General features: G+C 30.2%; 1 protein-coding gene across 1 annotated transcript; it reads left to right on the forward strand.

Moving 5' to 3' along the window:
* The first annotated feature begins 16072 nt into the window (after positions 1-16072).
* On the forward strand, positions 16073-17035 carry LOC122598579 (MLP-like protein 31). Its single transcript, XM_043771174.1, has 2 exons — positions 16073-16320; positions 16752-17035. Exons 1-2 carry the CDS (start codon positions 16134-16136, stop codon positions 17012-17014), a joined length of 450 nt encoding a protein of 149 aa, XP_043627109.1. The 5' UTR covers positions 16073-16133; the 3' UTR covers positions 17015-17035.
* The last annotated feature ends 4189 nt before the right edge of the window (positions 17036-21224 follow it).

The following is a 21224-nucleotide window of genomic DNA, read 5'->3' on the forward strand; positions in this document are numbered from 1 at the left end:
AACCACCTCCTTACAAAAAGAGAGCTAGAGTTGTTTGTTTAATATGTGAAAAATAAGGCAGACACATTTTGGTTTATATAGACAAATTGGTCACCCGAACCTAGCAACTTACTATTTTTAAATTTTAAGCTATATATAGTTTTTTTTCAAACATTCAATTGGTATATGACATTTAGGAAAATCTCACCGTATAATGATGAAGTCTTGTATATATGTACCCTAGACACCAAGATATTGACTATGATCCGTTACAAGTATTCGGAGGGAAAAACCCCAAGGCCGGTTTGCCACCCCTAAGGATCGAATTCAAGACATTGGGTAAAACTGAAAGTGCCTTTGACTAGCTGGGCTAGACATCATTGGCAATTAGCTATATATAGTACTTGCTTGTTGCTACGTCCATTAATGAAAACACTCTGTAAAATGGAATTGTATAACGAGTGCATCACGATAAGATAAGTTAGGACCGTCTTAACTGATGAGTATGATATTTGTTAAGATCGATTTGAAATAAAAGCTGGATCAGTTGAAAACTTGTTTGCCTTTGAAAATAGAGATTAAAGGCTTTGATCTTTACTTCATCGAAGACGGGATCTTTGGGTTATATGTGGGGAAATCTCTTTATCTTAGATAGGCGTAATCTCACCTTCTGTAACATCCATGAAATTTGACCGTTTGACTCTTTTCGAAATTTGACCACTAACTTAAATTATTAGTGTAAATGCTTTTATTTTAAGACACATGACTAGTAATGAGATTGTCGGGTCAACTGATCAACCTATTATGTGACGCGAGATTAAACGAAACACAGACTAGCTAGAAATTTAGACGGGTCAACCCATGGGTCAAACCCACAAACTATGACCCAACTAGTGACCTAACCCTATCCCATTCCCCATCCATTCACTCTACCACCCATCTCCACCGCCCACTCATTCTTCATCTCTTTCTTTGTCTCTAAACTCTCAACAACACACACACAAACTTACTTTCTCTCTCTCTCTAAATTCTTGAGCTTTTATAGTGGGTTTAAATTAGAAATTTGTTAGAATAAGCATCTTCACCATCAAATAAACAATATATCAAAATTTTGGATTTGTGGGTGAAAGAGTTCTTCATTTCCGGGTCAATTTTGGGTTCAAGCTTTTGGTGGAAGATTTGGTAAGTAAAGCTCATCCTTTAATCATCATTTCATACTTATAAACATGTTTCTAGTTGTATCTAAGTGCATTCGGGTCACAAATCAAACCAAAAGTCGATATAGGATTTGTTAGGGTTTGTAATGGGTCAAAATGAATTTGGAACTACATTTGATGTTTTAAAATGAAATCATGGAATGGGTTGTGTTTATTTGAGTTTGTTTATGTCCAAACGTGTGGGTTCAAGCTTGGAATCGAGTCCTAAATCTTCCTTGGTCGACTATGGTCGGGGTCAAAATGGGTGTTTTGGGGTTGTTTGGCTCTTGAACCTGATGTTGGTGTTGAACTGGGCTGACTGCGGCGCAGTGGCTAGGGGCTGCGGCGCAGTTCAGGCCCTGTTGCTTAATGTCGTTTCCTAGCTCCTTTTCCCATGTCCAAGGATCGTTCCGAGCTTTCCGAAATGTCCTCTTATGACCTTTTTGGTTTCCGATACATGACAAACAAGTCGTTCTAAGTCAAGTGTCATTTTTGGAACCTAATTCAAGACATTAACTAAACTATATGAACGTATAACTTTTGTTTGAGAACGAGGTGACCTTGGGGCGACTTTATTTTGATTTCAAGCTATTACATGATCTCCCTAACTACCATGTTGAGTCCCGAAAGTCTTTCAAAGCCATAAACTAAAGCTAAAACCTAGTTAGAAAGTCGTCTTTGGTGAATAATGCATGTCTTGTATACATTACTAGGTTATGGACGTGTGGAGCACAATAATCACATATAATCTCATCTTAACTCGATTTTAGTTTCTCATTGCCGATCAAGGTGAGTTCCGTAGAACCTCTATTGTATGCATGAACCCTGCTAAATGTATATTGTATCACGAAACCAGGTAAAGGCTTATGCAGGCCCGGTTTCATCAACAAACCCAGATTTCATCTTCAACCTAACTAATTCAGGTATAGTTTTCAAACCCATTAGATTGGAAAAAAAAAAAAAGTACAATGAAAGGGATTAAATTTTTGTAGGTAAAAAAGTACAGTGATGGGCATTCTCCCATATTTTTATTCTATCAATTCTATCTACATTTATATCAATCCATCTATATCTATATCCTATACATCCATCAGATTTTTATATATCTATATATATAAATACCATAAGATCTGTATCTATATCCATCCTTCCATCTAAATCTATATTTTTACAAAACTCCCAAGTGTGGTGGCCGAGTTTGATGGTCACGGTGGTATGATATATTGATAATGTAGCTAGCGGCAGGAGAAAGAATGGGAGATGGTGTGTGGTGGTTCGAGTTTTAGTCTCGAAATTAGTAACCTAAGTGGGGTTGGGGGTGTGTGGTGGTGCTCCGGCGTAGGTTGGTGGCGGCACATAAAGGTGATCTCGCGTACACGGTGACCAAAGAATTTTGTGGTTTGATTTTGATTTTCAGATTTATCTGTTTTTAATAGAGTTTTAAGTTTTTAACATTTTTTAAAGATTATTACTTGTTTATTTGTTTTTGGGATATGGAAAGAGACGGAAAGAAGTTTTGAATATGACTCATACGGGGTGAGTCGATGGGTATCCAATTGTGGTACCGGGACTGGGTTCTCTCTATTACCCTTTAATATGGTTTTTGAATTATTCATATTATTGTGTTATGGGATATTTAGATTGAGAATAGGTATAGATATTTAAATTTTGTTTAGCTTTTTGAAATAATTTCATATAGATATGGAGATATATCTGTATGTCAATATGTGTCTGCGTTAGACGATGATGATGGTGTTTATGATGTTGAAGTAATAAATTTGGAGAAGGTAAAGGGAAAAGGAAAATAGAGAAAAGTGTAATTAACTTCTTCTTTTTTTTAAACAGAAAAAATGTAATTAACTCTTATATATGAATATTATCTGGTAAGTGTGAATCCAAAGTCATCAAGCCACATCATAAGTCAAATTGTGACCGGTTACCCTTTCAGCAGGTCAATTGTGTATTCTTAAAAAAAAAAATTAGTTCATTCATACAATAAGGGTTTTGTAAGTTCATGCACACAATAACTTTTCGGTCATAGTTAATTACATTTTCATACACTTAACCCATAATTGAATGAAATGTTATGGTAGATATTCAAACTCAGGCTAGTAATTGATACACAACTCTTTTTATTTAGAATTTTTTTTTAGAACAGCGTGTTAGTTGATTAGTGGTTCGAACTCTAACAATGACATTTAAGCGGACAGTATGCTAGCAGTTGGAGCCCGAAAAAGATAATAAAACAAGATATTTTCTACTTTATTTCTGGAACTTGATACTAGGCCTTATAAATACATCAAAACCAATATTAACATCGATACCGTTACTTCCGAAAACCATAATTGTTGACTCGTAACTTTTAATCCAACTCGAAAACATGATTGGCGCCACATATTTTTTATGAATTAAAATATCAAGATCGGAAAGGTTTTACATCCTAGCTAATATATATTACGAGTATATATAACCAACTGAAATATTAATAAATTACACCATCTCATAAAAATTGAATCTTTGTCTATACCTTAAGAGTTAAAAGTCTTTATTAAGTGACCTAACCCAATTGGCCACCATGATAAGTCAAACTATTTTATTAATTATTAATTAATTAATTAAGATAGAAATGAATTTATTAGAATCATAAATCATAATATCAATCATAATCTCCGGATATCATTTTTTAACACAACAATCTCATGATACTATACTCTATTCCGAACATATCTACGTCTATCAATATCAATGTGTTTTAAATGCATTACATTAGATTATTAGAGCATTGTTTAAGAAGGAGATAAACAATATAAATAAAAATGCATTACATTAAAAAGTTTCACATGTGTATTGCTTTAAACTATTCTGTAGGCTCTTGATGACTTTTGAAACAAAAATCTAAGGTTCAAATTAAACATACAGTTAATTAAACTTCTTTCTGTATACCTATATGTATGACCTTGGAGTTGTTCACCATTATGGATGATCAATATCCTCAACATCACACATTGGGCAAATGATAGTAGCAATGCCAATACCGTACTCATCGAGCAAATATTGGTAATCAGTGGGGAGCCTATTCAAACCCGAAAGCCAAATAAATACGTTAACCTTATTTAGGGATGTCATTGTTCCAAGTTGAGTTGTTGCCAAGGCAATGTTTGTGTAAAAAGTTCCTTGCCAATGAGCAGTGCTGTTAAAAAGAGACCCGAAGAATTCCCTCATTTGATTAATGTCAAATTCCACCTATATCCGATGTGTGAGTATTTCAATAAAAATATGAAAATAAAAATCATAACATATTTCACACATATACTTTGTAAAAACAAATTGTTCAAAAACCTACACTATGTTATAAAGTTACATCAATAACGGCGGTCGTTGTCACCATTATCACCATCAATCGTCGCCATCACGTCACCTCTACCACCGCCCGTCGCTGCCACCTCTACCACCGCCTTACACCATCAATGGGCTCTCAAAAATGGGCAAAGTTAAGACAATAAATGCTAGACCTCCAGATATTCGCAAGTAATTTACAACTTTAAAAAAACATAAATTATCAAGCAAAAAACTAAACAAATATATTTACAACAATCTCCAAGAAAGACAAAATACCTTACCCAATCTCCAATCATTTTTTTTCTTCTTTCTTCATCCCACCTACCATAACTTTTCTTCCTCATCTTTGAAAACACGCTAAAACTAACAATGCACAATCACACACACATAAGGTATATAACCAAAGACGACAGAAAAGAAAATGTGTTGGCCCCGCTTTCCTTTGCTCCCCCTCATCGTTCCTCTTTTTATTTTCAACTATCCGAATGATGCAAGCTCACAATGAGCCGCTGCCAATGGCTTCATCTCGACGAGCCGCTCACAACGAGGCCTGGACGAGCATTGGGGGCGGACTTATTGAGATATCTATCTATATAATTATTAAAATAGTAGTAAACCGAACGATTTTAAAGCATCTACAACTCAAAACTAGCTTATACTATTGCCACATAGGATTTAATCTTAGGTGGCATCTTCATATTATTTTGACATTATTTATCTATCATATTTATATATATCCTCCAAAAAATATTAAAAAATATATATATACAAATCTATCAAAATGATATCGTAAAAGTAGCTTGTTTCATAACTAGCTTCTTGGTTGGGTCTTCTTGCACGGTTTGTTTGTTTCATAACGTCACACCAATTCAAGATCCAGATATCATCGTGATTCAGTGATCAGTCGACAATCATCATGTACGCTCACTAAATCTATTTGTGATTTTGAATGATTTTTACAACATTATGTGAAAAATAGATTCATTTCATTGAACTGCCCTTGATAAATCTCATACACCACTACCGCCGGAAAACGATGGCCGGAAAAACCATGGTAGCCGGAAAAGCGATGATGTTATTCATATCTGCAAGTGGGTTTTTTATTTCAGATCTATAACTCGTTACCATGACATCAATAACGATATAACATATCAAATAAGACTTTTGATTTTTGTTTTGAGTCTTTTGGATGTAAATGGGTTTTTTATTCTAAATTTGTAAGTGTATATCCGTGCTCCCAAATCTTTTTTTACCAAGTTTTATTTGTGATTTATTGTGCTAGAAGATTTGTATGTTTTTTGTTTAGTTGTATATGAGATTTTTCGATTTTTTTTATTATTGATTTAGAAGATTGTAAGGGGGTTCTGGGTTTCTGGAAATGATAACAATGATGTCTTTGTAAGAATGGGCAAATAAAATTGCAACCGGCTCCACATGAGTTTGTCTGCTACTTTAACCATTTATCCAGGTTTGTTGCATAAAATAAAGCCCGACTTGAGTTCGTGCACACAATAACTTTTCGGTCTTAGTTGATTGCATTTCGGCGCACTTATCCCATCTTTATATATTTAAGTCATAAAAGCTTATAATTGTGAAAATAAACAATTAAAGTGTTATATTTTGCAAGTTGTAGTACAATAATCACAGGTTCGTCACTGTCGTTATTAGCTGAGACATATAGATGAAATTGTTTGCCGTAGTCATTTCACAATGCACATGTTATTGATGAAAAACAAAATTTTGTAAATTAATAAGACTTATTTTACAGATATTAATATAAATACTAATATAATAATATATTGGATAATGTTATTAGGATTTAATTTTTAATTATTAAACTAAATGATAATATAAGCAGAAGTCAATTTAATTAAATTGAGCGATTTAATTTGTTAGTAAGTCATTACTTTTTGAAATCTTTTTTTGTAGACAATATTTCATATGTTAAAATTTTTTTAATTAACTAAATGATTAAAAAATTTTAAAAAATTTACTCAAGTTGATGGCTAAAATGAAATATAAATTAAGTTTATTCAAGGTTAAAAGATATAAATTATTGATGGAAAACAAGAATGTGTAAACTAATAAGACTTTTTCTACAAATATTAATATAAATACTAATATAGTAATATATTCGGATAATGATTATTAGGATTCGTAATTATAATTAGATTAACTGATGACATAAGCGTAAGTCAATTTGATAAAATTGAGCGATTTGATTAGTTAATAAGTCATTGATTTTTGAAATAATTTTTTTTTATCTAGAGTTTTTTATATTAAATTTTAAATTAATTATTTATATTTTTATTGTATATATTTATCTAATTTAATATTGTGTAAATTTCGGTGAGGGGATTAGGATTACATGGGTGGCCACCATTTTTTTTACTTTTAATATTTCATAATAAGGTAATGTTTATCTTAGTATTTAATAACCCCATGGTCGACGTTTATAGTTTTATTTTTATACTAAAAAGTCAATAAAAGTTAAAATTAAAAATTTGAATTTATCAATAAATATGATTGATCAATAAATTATTAGAGCAATTGTGTTTTAGTATAATAAAAAATAATAATGTATTTAATTTTATAAATATATGTATAAAATATATATAATATATAATAATTCTTTCATTGTAGGAATTTCAATCTTCTAATTAGATAGATGATATCCTTTTAACCCAATAAATCACGTTATAGCCTAAAATCTTAACAATTTTCTCTATATTACTAATCTATCTAACTCAAAAGAAAGAGTTTTTCATCGATTAAGGTAATGAATCAATATTAAGTAATTAATCAATGTATTTTATATGCATAACCATCTATAACCAATAGTGGTAAAAACTTTATTGAACAATCAATTTAAATAACCACACATCGTGCGGGTAAAATACCTAGTATTTTATAAACCTTTAATGATATTATCTATTGATATTAATTTTCTACATACATCATAATCTATAAGCCCTTATATATAAAACATAGAGGTGAGTACGGTTCGGTTTTGGTCGGTTTTTGACTAAAACCGAAACCGAACCGTTATAATTCGGTTTTTGAAAACTAAAATCATTGGGTTTCGGTTTTTTCGGTTTCGGGTTTTTCAGTTTGGGTCTATTTCAGTTCGGTTTTTCGGTTTTAGTCGGTTTTTAACCATTTGTGGCTTGGGTCTAATTGAGTTTGAAAAGTTCATAAGTTTATATCTTATAATTACACCATAATTTATTTCAACAAGCTTTCAAAACAATATTAGTAACAATAACACTACCATAATGACAACAAATCCATTAAAGTAAGTTGTACAAACTTCAAACAAGTTTTATATATAACTGTTAATATGTTTTCTGCGTTTTTTAATTATACAATTATTAAAACAAATCAATCTTGTTGTGTATTTTCACTTAAAACATATATATGATATTATTATATAGATCTAAAAATGCAAATATATTAACATATTTACCAAAAATTAATAATAATATGATACAAATATAAAATAAAGTAAATAATATATATTTTTGGTTCGGTTCGGTTTTTTATTAAAAACCAAAACCGAACCATAACTTTCGGATTTTAGAAAACCAAGACCAATGGTTTTTGGTTTTTTCGGTTTTTATAGTTTTTTCGGTTTTCGGTTCGGTTTTTGCTCACCCCTAATAAAACATATTGACCTCTCTTATTTTAAGAAATTCAGTACATTTTTATACCCAAAATACCCTTATTTCTTAATCCTAATTCCCCTATACAACTAATCTATACTTTTATATTATTTAATAAATAAAACAACCCTCTCTTTAAAAGTTATGAAAGAATTATCTAAAATACCATTAATGATTAAATTACAATATCAGTCATTTATCTATTTTCTTCCAAAAAACCCCTTTCACCATATATATGGTTCTCAAAATGGTCCTCCGTACACTACAACACTGAATTACCGTATCTACCCTTATAACAAATTATCACTACTAAAACAAAATTTCGCCGCAACGTGTGGGTATTATGCTCGTATATAGATGATGACATCTTTTACTTAAGTTTGAGTTAAGTCGATTTTAAGTGTTTCATATCTATGAATTATTTTATTCAAACTCTCTCTTATTAACTATCATTCAAAATTTTATGACTTTTTAGTACTTTTTATTGTACGTCAATTAAATAGCTCTTATTTAAATTTAAATTAAATATTATTTTTATGTATACTCATCTCACTAAATCATTCATGACATTTTTAGGAAAATCGTTGTACACCATCTACCAATATATATATATAACTAGGATTTTTTACCCGCACGATGTGCGGCTGCTTTAAAAAGGTGCTCAATAAAGTGAGATTTGAGTTTAAAAAATGTGAACAAATGTGTTAATGGAATGGATCAATAATGATCGTAAAAAAAATATGGACGAACAATCTATTTAGTTTCACTTAATTAAATTAGCAATAACGTATTCATTATTCAATCATTAAACTAATTGTTATATACACTTGTTTTGAACTAACTCTTCATCTACCATCATAATATTTTTCTCATCATCACAATGAAAAATTGTATAGTTAAAAAACAAAAGAAAAAAAAAGATTATATTAACCATTATCATAAAATTCAAAAAAAGATAAAAGAATTAAACCAAAAATTGTACATAATTTCCATAGTGATATGAACGAAAGAATTAACATAACTCTTTCAGAAAGTTATGATATTATACAAAGCTCTTAACTCATATAAGATGAATATAATTTAGTGGTGATAAAAAAGCTTATAAACTTTAAATATTGCCACTAATGATTAATGCGATGAAAGTTCCAACTAACCAACGACCTGAGCAAACTTTCATATAATCACCATAAAAAAAACGAAAGGAACCTCATATAAATGTTGAATAAAAAAGATAATGAAATATCATTAGGTATAGACGTGATTTTTTAAACTAAAGAAAAGATATCATTTTATCTAATTAGAAGATCTTAGATTCTTACAATATATATATATATATTTATTTATTTATTTATTTATTTTAACATATATACGTTCATTTGTTTTCTAAATATATAGTTTATTTAAAGAAAAATATGGAGTTGACACATAGGATAAAATCTTATGTGGCAATTTTTCAAATTAGTTTTAGATTGCAAGAGAGCTTTAAAATGCTTGGTTAACTATTGTTTTATAAGAGTTATAGATAAATTGTATATACTTGTATCATATAGATTTTCGTACATAAATTTTATCAATAATTCAATGGGTTAATATTTTATCTTATTTATGTTACAACTTTTCTTTTAATACATATATTTTATTTTATAATAATCTATCGGTCCATATAAATCCTGGTAATATACATGATTGATATGATTTATGGTTCTAATAAATTGATTAACTTGAAGAAACAATAAAATAAGAATTAGTAGATTATATCGTGATTCACTTGTTAAAGAATCTTTTCATTCAATGGAGCAAGTAAATTGATTACTTAACAACCGCGAACAAGTGGGCAAAAAGAATATCAACATGTTTTTAGTTTTTATTTTAACTTTAAAAAATTAATCTAATAATTATGCTAATTAATTAAACTAGACAAATATCTACACAATGTGACGGTAATATGATATATTAACGACGCGTGATTGTGGCGGCCGGTGAAGTCACGGCCCGCTATGAGGGTAGGCAAAGAGGGCTTGAGCCTAGGGCCCAAAGAAATAGGGGCCCAAAACCATAAAACAAATAATCTTTAAACATTACATTATTATTGATATAACAAAAACTTAATAACTTAGCAAAATTTTCAATTAATAGTACTTCATCACACAGTTTTTTCAATTCACTGACAAAAAATTAATACCACTACCAACATATTTGTGTGCATTATGTTTTTTAGTTATATTATTCCAGACATGTCTCTTTTAATATTTTCACGATCAAAAGTTAATTATTTTTGTTATAACTTTCTAAAAAGTATCATGAAATCGCAAGGATTTGACAAGTTTTCGATCGGGATTTTAAGGGCCCAAATTTCTTCTTGCCATGGGCCTCAAACATTTTTGGCATTCTCGAAGACGGTCATGAATGAAGTGTAAGTTATAAATATAAAAAAGTAGTGTGGTTATTTTAAAAATTGAGTGACAGATATTGTAAATTAATTTTATTAAGAGTTTATTAAGTATTCAATGAACTTTTAAAAAATATTTTAAAAGTAGAAAAGTTGAAAACAATAAAATGGAATTTGTTTTATAAAGAGTAAACCAATAAGACAAAAACAAAAGAACATAGTAATTACACTTAAAATAAAAGAATACTACTAAGCTGGTTTTTTAAGATATATATTATCTTCCTTTTTATTTTATGTCAACAACAAAAAACAATACGAGTAATATCCATTCATGTCAAAAACGCATTATTTTATTACTATTTTTTGTTGAAGGTAAAATAATACATCTAATTTATGAGTTTTTTTCAAACTAGTTTTTCTTTTGTTTTTTTTTTTTTTAAACAGTGAATTTTATATCTAATTTATGAGGGTTTTTTTTCAAACTAGTATAGTAGGTAAAGTTATTTACCAAATTAGTATATAGTTTTAAAAGTATTTATCAAATTAATATAATATCTAAAAGGGATAACTGCAGAAAATAGAAAGTATCTTTCGACCAATTCACGAAAATAGCAGTGACCTTTAAAAGTTTCACTTTTTAGAAATGAACTTTCATTTATTCCCGAAAATAGTAACATTTGACACGCATACATGATGACATGGACATTTTCTGATTACGTGTCATTTTTTAGTGACGTGGCATACTATATAACTACATAAAATATAAATGACCTTTCGACCAATTTATGTAAATAGTGTTAACCTTTAAAAGTTTCACTTCTAGCAATAAACTCTCATTTATTATTAGATTACTTCAACACCGACAACGGCGGTGTTGGAGGTGGAGTTAGTTTCTTCTCGATTTCTTCAACTAATTTAGAAAATGACGGCGATTTGTTCGAGTTCGAGCTAACCTCTGGACCTCCGTTATCTAGATCTATGTCATCTGCCGACGAACTATTCTTAAATGGTCCAGATCTGGCCTATGAAACTCTTGTCTCACGTTGAACTTCCTCAGAATCTCCCTTCGACTAAAACGACGACATTTTGACATCTAATTTTTTTTTCTCGAGATAGATGAATGAAGAAGAGCTAGATCTATGTCCTCTTTAAGATCTTCATTCACAACTTTTGAGCTTTTTAATGTTTGAAATAGGAAGAGACTCAACAGAAATCAATAAAATTAAGCTGAAATTAGTTCCAGAAGAACATGACGAGAAAAAAAAAACCTTGTCAGAACTGAAACTGAAACGGAGTCATATCATTTTTTTGGGGAAATGACACGGCTGATAAAAATTACATAATAAATAAATAAAAAAATAATGTCATGTCATTAAAAAATGTCACATAATTAAAAAATGTCTACGTCATCATGTTCACGTGTCAAATGTTACTATTTTCGTGAATAAATGAAAGTTCATTTCTAAAAAGTAAAACTTTTAAAGGTCACTGCTATTTTCGTGAATTAGCTCTATCTAAAATTAAGGGTGTTCATCGGTTCGGTTTTCGGTTACTTGGTCTAGTTGGTTCGGATTTTTCGGTTTTTTGATTTTTATTTTTCAAAACCAAAACCGAACCAAAACCTAATCCGAAATAGAAAAACCAAACCAAAAACCAAATTAGAATTCGGTTCGGTTTCGGTTTAAAACCGAAAAAACCAAATATGAAAAACACAAATTTACCATTTTTTTTTTGTCTAAGTTGTGATTAACCAAAATAGGTTCATAATTTCAATTGTTCACTAAAGTAGTAAATTTAAACCATATGGATACACAAATAATATAAGTGAAACAATTAAACTCTTGTTTGTCATCATTATTAAAAATTATTCATCAAAATTGTATTTATCTAATTTCATAAAAAAGTTAATATGATAAACAAATAGACATATAAAGTAAAAATACATTAATAATTGTTCATAAAAAAAGATACAAATTAAATATTTTTAATAATACATAATAGTAATATAAGCTTTTCGGTTTTTTCGGTTTAACCAAATTCAAAATCCTTTACCCACAACCAAACCAAAATCCGAATATATAATTCGGTTTCGGTTACAAACCAAACCCAAAACCAAATTCAAAAACGGTTTGGTTTTTTCGGTTTTTTAAACGGTTCGGTTTACAGTTTAACCGGGTAAAAATCAAACCGTGAACACCCTATCTAAAATCTATCAATTGTTGAACTGCCTTTTTATATTCCTTTTCTTTCGATTGCAACAAATGATTTCCTTCAATAATTCTTTCAATTGCAACAATCCGTTAAGAAAAATGAAAACAATATGGGAAATTAGGAACCAAATCGAAGTAGATTGAAACTGGCAATGAAAGTCCTTTGATGACTTTGTTAATTTTGCATTTTCTTTTGTTTGTTTCGGATTCTAATTCCCACCTTCATTTTCCTTTTATGTTTCTTTTTCCATTCCATGTCCTTCTTCTTCTCACTTTTTTTTTTTTTTTCCATCTATTCCTCTTTCTCGGGCTGCAACTCTCATAAAAGGTCTTTGATTTATGCCAAAAAAGAAATTCAAGAAAATTTTATAAAGGTCTCTCAGAAAAACAAAAATTATAAATTAACTAACCTTGTTATATCTTTAGTAGACAAATTACTAATTTGAGTTTCTACTTTTCCTTTCCCTTTAAAATTAGCCTTTCGTTTTCTACAATTAGCCTTTCCTTTTTCTCACGAGCTTAATTTAACGAGTTATGTTAATGAGAAACACACCGAATATCGATGTTCGAAAATTGTAGGTATTCGTAATCAGTTTGATTCCGAGTTAGTGAACATAAATAATTTCCTGCAATTTATAGAATAGGTTCATAAGGCGTGGCAGGCTGGCAGCTCAATAATTAATGATTTTAAAAATTATACTAATTTAGTAAATATTTTTAAAACTGTACTAATTTTGTAAATAACTTTATCCACTATACTATTTTGGAAAAATACTTCAATTTTATTATACTCTTAATACAATCCAAATGCTTATGCCAAAATTTGAATTTTGGTCTTTTACTCAAGAGTTATAAGCCTATACCAAATGAGCTAGCCTCACGTCCTAAAAACAAGAATTAATAACTATTACATTGGCTTAAAAACAAGTTATGACGGTCATAGTACAGGAAAATAGAATAACTATCTACAGAAAAAACTTCTAAATTAAAAGTTGTTTGGCTAAGCTTTTATTATATTAAGATTATTTAATTTTAAAATTCTTTTACACACTTTTTTTTATCTCTATCGAGTACTAATTAGTAAAATCTTAAAATGAGTTACAAAACCTTTAAATGTCTTACTTACAACTTACAAGACTAGTTTCAAGGCCCAATAGCAAAAATAAATTTAAAATTTTGGCCCATGCCAGTATGCCACCCAATATCTATGGCCTACTTGTGTAGTTGTGTTCATATCTTTAACCCGTCTAATCAAATTGAATGCTCTTGATCGGCCTCCCATAACATAATGATGATCCTGCTGTCGACTTATCATATCCTGATATCGTGTTTGCGTGCAAGTTGAGTTCATGCACCATTCTTCCCATCAAGAAATCGCATTTTTTAATTACTTTACTGGATTTTTAAAAGAATAATGGTATAATAAGTGATAAATCTTATTAAAAATTGAAATAGCTATCATAACGAAATAAAACTATTAACACATTTTTTTACAAACGTAAATCCACCATTTTTTAAACATAAAATAGAGATTTGCTAATATCGGTTAAAAACATATGTATATGTGTGTGTGTGTTATCTCAATATTACGTTACAATACTTTTTCCAATGAAATCGGCCTATTCGGATACCTGTTAATAGTTGTCTTAAGTTTCCTTCATTTTGCTATAACTCGATCCAAGTAAGAAAATGACGTCGAATTTATGAAGGGAAAAAAACATCGTTAATGACCTCAAAAAAACGAATAGGAACAAAAATATGGTGTTGGTAATGTTAACTACTTTTTTATAATTCTAGCAGCTATCAATCGAAGTCTTTATGAGTTGTTAAAACTTAAAATTATACTTTTACAATATACAAAATCGCTAGAGGCTTTACATATATTGGTACTCGTTGTGACATATATTAAGAAATTAATGGAGTGAATGGTCAATCAAAGTGTACAGATTAAAAATTTTAATAATTTGGTTTTGAGAAATGTTCCTAAATGACATTATTCGATAAAGAATAATTAACAGAGCATATTTCTTCCAACTTGTACATAAGTTTAGATATACCGCGCCGCATAAGTATTCTAAAAAGGTTTTAAAAAATTACATTTGGCCCTCATGTAAAACTTTGAAAACATGCATGATTGGCCGGGTACCAGTCAATTAGTTGATGTATATAAATGAATAAATAACGGAAACCGACTAATTTGCAAGACATAAGACTCGTTTTAAATGGAAATAGCATGATATATTCATAATAGTTCTTAAGTCTTTATTGGGAATATTTTAATATTATTAAACTTGTAGTACATTGAGAGATCGATACATTGATATTAATTTACTAGATACATAACAAATAGAATAGCTAGATTACGGGGTTTTGTTAAATGAAGTATTAAAGTTTTGTTAAGATGTATAAAATTGTTGTACATTTAACATAAAATTTAAGGTGACTTTTGATATGTATAGATATAAAATTTATGTACGTTAAATAAAATCCTAAATGTTTCATTTAACATCTTTTTACATTATATATAGTATATTATTTACAACATGATTCTAATTTAACTATTTCCAGCCTACGGATATATAAGTCAACCTATTACTCTTTTCGTCTCATTTTAGTTGTCCACAGTTGACTTTAAAAGTCTTTTTTCTACAACTTTGACTGTATATATTTTTGTTTGTATTATATAATACTTAATGAAAATTATATCATTGAAAAATTCGTTATATTTATATATTTTATATCAAGTATTATAGAATATAAACAAAGATATTTGCAGTCAAAGTTAGGATCTGAAATAATAATTATGCCCTCCAAATTATTGAAGTGACTAAATAGGTAGGTATTCACCTCAACTACTTGGATAAAAGTCGACATTAAATATGTTTTTAGAATGACGTCTTTCGAATCATCTACATCATCTCATGATAATGCAAGATGAATATTACTTGTCTACTTAAGATATAGACTAAGTTTACAAAATTAACCACAAAATGACTTCGCAAAAACTCCCCACATACATGTCAACCCTGAGTTTGACCCCATAATTTATAGTATATGTATAATTAAGTAAAATTCCAGATGTAGTATTTGACGGTTGATCTGTCTTCATTTACAAAATAATGATTAGTTGATCACATCATGATTCACATGTTAATTAAAGAGTCCTTATATTTGTTAAGTAAATTATTTATTAATATTATGGCCGTCTGGAATATATAGGCGGGCCAGTTTTTCACTATAAAACCAACCGTGTCTACCTTATATTTTTCATTCACATATCAAATACCAACTCTCATTTGTAAAGAGAAGTGGTCTTACTATAGCCAAGTAAAACATTACAACCAATAGATCGATAATAATGGCTCTATCGGGAAAGTTAATTTGTCATGTAGAAATCAGTAAGACCGGGGATGTGTTTCATGATCTGTTTAGGCACAAACCACATGAGATAGTTGCCATCGCCCCTGAAAAGGTTCATGACTGCGAGCTCCATGAGGGTGACAGGGGAGGTGTTGGCTCTGTTATCTCCTGGCACTACACTCATGGTATGTAAAAAAAAAATGGTAAATTGATAGGAACCGATTGATCCCATGTACCGAATTGGTATATATATATATATAATATATATAGTATCATGCTTATTACTGTTACCCTTATGTGTTATATACAATGGCGGAGCTATATATGTGGTGTCCAAGGGTGCATGACAACCCCGTAAAGTTTATAAAACTCTATATTTCTAATACTATTTTTACTTATTTAGTTGGTTTAAAGATAATTACTAATTAGCATCCTCAGACCGGGTGTAATTTAATTTTACATTTATTAGTAGTATTTGGCGACCCCAAACTGAAAATTCTGGCTCCACCGTGTATATATATATATATAGCATATTTTATCCATAATTTATAACTAGAACGCCTATTAATTAATTTTAACATTACTAACTTTTTGCCTTGTTTACAATTGGAAAAAGAGGGAAAGAAGAAGATATGTAAACAGATAATCGAAGCAGTCAACGAAGAAAACCACATGGCGGTGTTCAAAGTAATAGGAGGAGATTTATTGGAAGAGTACAAGAGCTTCACGATCATCTTGCACGTTGAGCAAAAGGGTGAGGTGCAGGTGGCTACGTGGACCTTTGAGTTCGAGAAGCCGGATTTAAGTGTGCCATATCCTACTTCCATGATGGACTATCTTTGCCATCTTGTCAAGGACTTGGATGCCCATGGCAAATAATTAAAGCACCCGCATATGAGCACGTACTAATCGACCAAGGAAGAAAGTTATGGAGGGAATTGAAGCGTCTTTAATTTATGAAGAATAAAAAGGCAGATATGCCTACTACTGCTACTTTGTTTATTTGTATGTTTTGTGTATTTAATATTCCTATCATGCATGAACCTTCGTTACCATGCATGCCTGCCATATATGTATTACTTTTATATATATATATATATATATATTTTCCCGTCACCCCGTCCTGTTATATTATCATTCTCTTTTGTGTGGATCTACCAGTTGAATCTCGCATTCACAAACAATAAATTATTTAAACAATTTTATTTTCTAAACGAGGTACGATCAGCCCATAAAATTAAATGTCTAGCAGTCTAGATAGTTAATTTAAATTAAGTGTACGTTCATGACGCGTACGATGATCAGTCTCTTTCTACGTTTCCAATGGACCAATTTCCTAAAAGGATCATTGAGGGGATTCTCAAGATCGCAAAAGTCGATCCCAAATTTCAAGTTACAACGTACATTAAATTATCAAAAATATTTTTTTTCTTTTATTCATTAATTTAAACATACTCACTTAATATACCTATAAACCCTTAATAAAATAATTTTAAACATAAATCCTTAAATCATGAAAATAACTACATTACTTCGTTTAACATGAATTACCTTTACATTAATTTACCACAATTATCGTTCTTACCACCCGTTACCGCCACCACTTGTCACCACCGCCGCCGCCACCAGTCGCCACCACCACCCCGTGTCGTTACTATCATCGTCGCCGCATTAAGCTGACATATGACTCGTTTATATATAGAAACGTCTAATCGGATTAATATATGTTGAATGAAAATTAAGGGGTCCTCCACATATCGATAAATATTGGAGATAATATGAGATGAGTGCTGGCTTCAATATATATATATACAAGGGATTAATTAATTAAGTGGTCCTCAACTCAATAATTGGCCGATCGAGATGGGTGCTAGATCGATTATATATAGTGTTTCTTTAGGTGATTAAGTCCGACCAATCCTGCATGCACATATCTTGCCTATCATTTATGTGCAAACCAATATACTTACGTATTCGAAAAGTTTGTACAGATGGGACTTTTTTGCAAAAGTTAGCTACTAGGAGATATAGTGTTCCTAGTACTTTGGAAAAAAACTTTTACAAAGTAAGTACGAGTAGCTAAGAAGTCCGGTGTTCTATACATCATACTTTGTGAAATTGGCCAAGCTAGTGTGGCGTCCTAAAACAACGGACATCAAATACGTGGCATTCACTGAATTGTAGTGAGCAATTAATTGGAACCTGTTTATGTAAAAGTGGCATGACACGTATTTAAAGTCGAACGTCACTCTTGACTCATTGGGAAATTTCAGCGTTTAGAACATCAGACTTCAATTTCTATTTTTACAAAAGTTTTGTGCCAAAATACTAGAAACACTATAGGAGACAAATTAAAATAGTCACATCCGTACAAATTTTTCCCAAGTGTACGTTCCTCTCAACACCACATCGGGTTAAATACGATATATAGCCGTGCATTAAACAATCTTTGCAATATTTTATAATGATTAACTTAATTTTAACAAATTAGTATTTCAAACAGATACGGAAATTCATTGTTTTGAAAATGCATGGTTGTGTATATGCAGTTTTGTTACGTACGTATTACTGATAGTAACTATATGTCTATATCTAAATCAGCTGACACTTTAGGGTCAACATCAAATGATTGAAGTGAGTGCAAGTAGCCGCAAGTATCACTCTATTCAATTTTATTTTATACTTTTTGAACAGCAATCCTTCATTTATAAAATCAATCTAGCAAGCTTACATATATGCGAGAATAATAGAAGAACATACAATTTACAAGTTAATTAATTACAGTAGTTACCATAGAAGCGTCTAGCGCGCAATTAAGGATTAATTACAAAGCTAGTCAATCTAGCCATCCCATTTTTACAATAGACATATAAGGATTCACTACAAGAAAAATGTTCTTTAGTGACGACTTTAGTTAGTACGATTAAAATTTGGTCACTAATAACCTCATTTAGTTATCATTAAGAAAAAGTGGTCACTAAATTTGGCCACTAAACAAAATTAGTGGCCAAAAAATAACATTTTTTGGTCTCTAAACAAAATTAGTCACGGACCTTTAGTGACGAAGAGTAACAAAAAGTGACCACTCAAAATTTGGTCACTAATTTATCATAATGACCAAATTTTCGTCACTATGATAAATTAGTTACCAAATTTTAAGTCATCACTAAAGGTCCGTGACTAATTTTGTTTAGAGACCAAAAAATGTTATTTTTTGCCACTAATTTTGTTTAGTGGCCAAATTTAGTGACCACTTTTTCTTAATGGTAACTAAATGGGGCTATTAGTGACCAAATTTTAGTCGTCACTAATCAACATTTTTCTTGTAGTGATTCCCGTTGAAGGTGATTGAGGGCTTGAACTAACATCGTCGATCTACGATATTTTCGATCAACAACCATAGCAAATTATTATTATTATTAATTATATCAGTTTCCATAGGGCAGGCATGTTAGAATACATGAACATAAACACATAGCAAATTACGTGTACGCAGCGGAAAAGAAACGTTTATGCAATCATAATGAATAGAATATGTGTACCTTTGTGCAAAGCTTCCAATAATGTTGATAATAATAATTATTATTATTGTAGAGTCTAAACTAAAACCCCTCTACGATCGAACACTTGACACCCCTATATCGTATGCTAGTACCCGATCACGAACTCACAAACCCGTTGTGTTTTTCCCCTTGATGTCGAACCCCAAAACCAAAAACCCTTTGGGTTTTTGCTCACGGCCGAACGAGAGAGAGAAGAGAGAAAGAGAGATTTGTTTAGGGTTTTCAAAACTAATTGTCTTGAATGAATGAAAAATCCTTAACCAACTTGGTGAACACACCCCCCCCCCCCCCCTTTTTTCATATACAATTAGGAAACTTCTAATTTACAATTTAATCCTTCATCTTTAATTAATTAAATACTATTAAAGCTTTAATATAGTTTAATTAAAAATTCAAGTGATTGTTTAATTAATATATTACTATAATATACTAATTAAATATATAAACTTAACGTGTCATTTTGTGTAACCTCGGCTGTGGGCTTAAACAAATACCAGACATGCGTTTATTATAACGTGATCATATTCTTACAATACATATATTAATTTAGCACAAATAGGACGCGTTAGCTTCAGTTTTGGCTCAAGGCAGGTAGAGTAATTAAGTGAAGCAAGCGGTTTTAGGCACCAAAAATTTGAAATTAAAGCCTCATATTTGTATAGTTACACGTTAGATCTCTCGCAAACGAGAATTAAGTGATCAACTAACTTATTTCCTATTTTGTACAGTTGTACGCCACAGTACTTGATCACTTTGTACATGGTAACTATAATTGGGTATTTGGGTTTTTATCGATCAAAAGAGTTTTTTCTACCTAGTGTCAACGGCCACCAATCCACCATCCATCACTCATTGTCGCGTGTTTTAAATGAGGTTTGCAAACTTCTATTTTAAAGTTTTTTAATTGAAGTTCACAAGTTTCGTTTTAAAGTTTTGTAAGTTTACATTCTTATCCGTGATACGTTACGTCCAAATTGATATGTTGGAATACGTGTAAAATAGGAGAATTATAAAATAAGTCATATTTTACAATACAATAATTTCGTTTAGAACATATATAATTGACCTGATTAGAATCTTTTAAAATTGATCCAGCAACTTCACATATGAAGTTGGACTAATTTTAAAGAATCTAAATCCAATTGATATAGTAAGTAAATTTCTCCATTAAAATGTACGGTGTTTGTTTAGAATTTAATCCATAAGGAATAACTTGACTGAAAAAAATCATAAAACAACGTCGACTTTACAATTAAGTCGTTATTTTTTAAACTATTCTTCTATTCGGCAAGCATACAAAATAAATAACAATAATATTGAAATTACAAGATAACATATATCTAAATTAAAAGAAAACTGAACTAATAACTTATTAACCAGTTATATCTCTCAATTTTATCTAATTGAAAATTGATGATGTCATAATTATAATAAATAAATTATAATTTACGATTTACGGATATTTATACAATTGATCAATATATATCTAAAACATGCGATATATATAATTTATGGATGCTTTAAAT

The sequence above is a fragment of the Erigeron canadensis genome, chromosome 4 (assembly GCF_010389155.1).
Source record: "Erigeron canadensis isolate Cc75 chromosome 4, C_canadensis_v1, whole genome shotgun sequence".
NCBI lineage: Eukaryota > Viridiplantae > Streptophyta > Magnoliopsida > Asterales > Asteraceae > Erigeron > Erigeron canadensis.

Coding starts and splice junctions, on each gene's coding strand:
- LOC122598579 (XM_043771174.1), top strand. CDS start 16,134: ATGGCTCTATCGGGAAAGTTAATTTGTCATGTAGAAATCAGTAAGACC. Junction 16,321..16,751: donor CTCCTGGCACTACACTCATG/GTATGTAAAAAA, acceptor AATTGGAAAAAG/AGGGAAAGAAGAAGATATGT.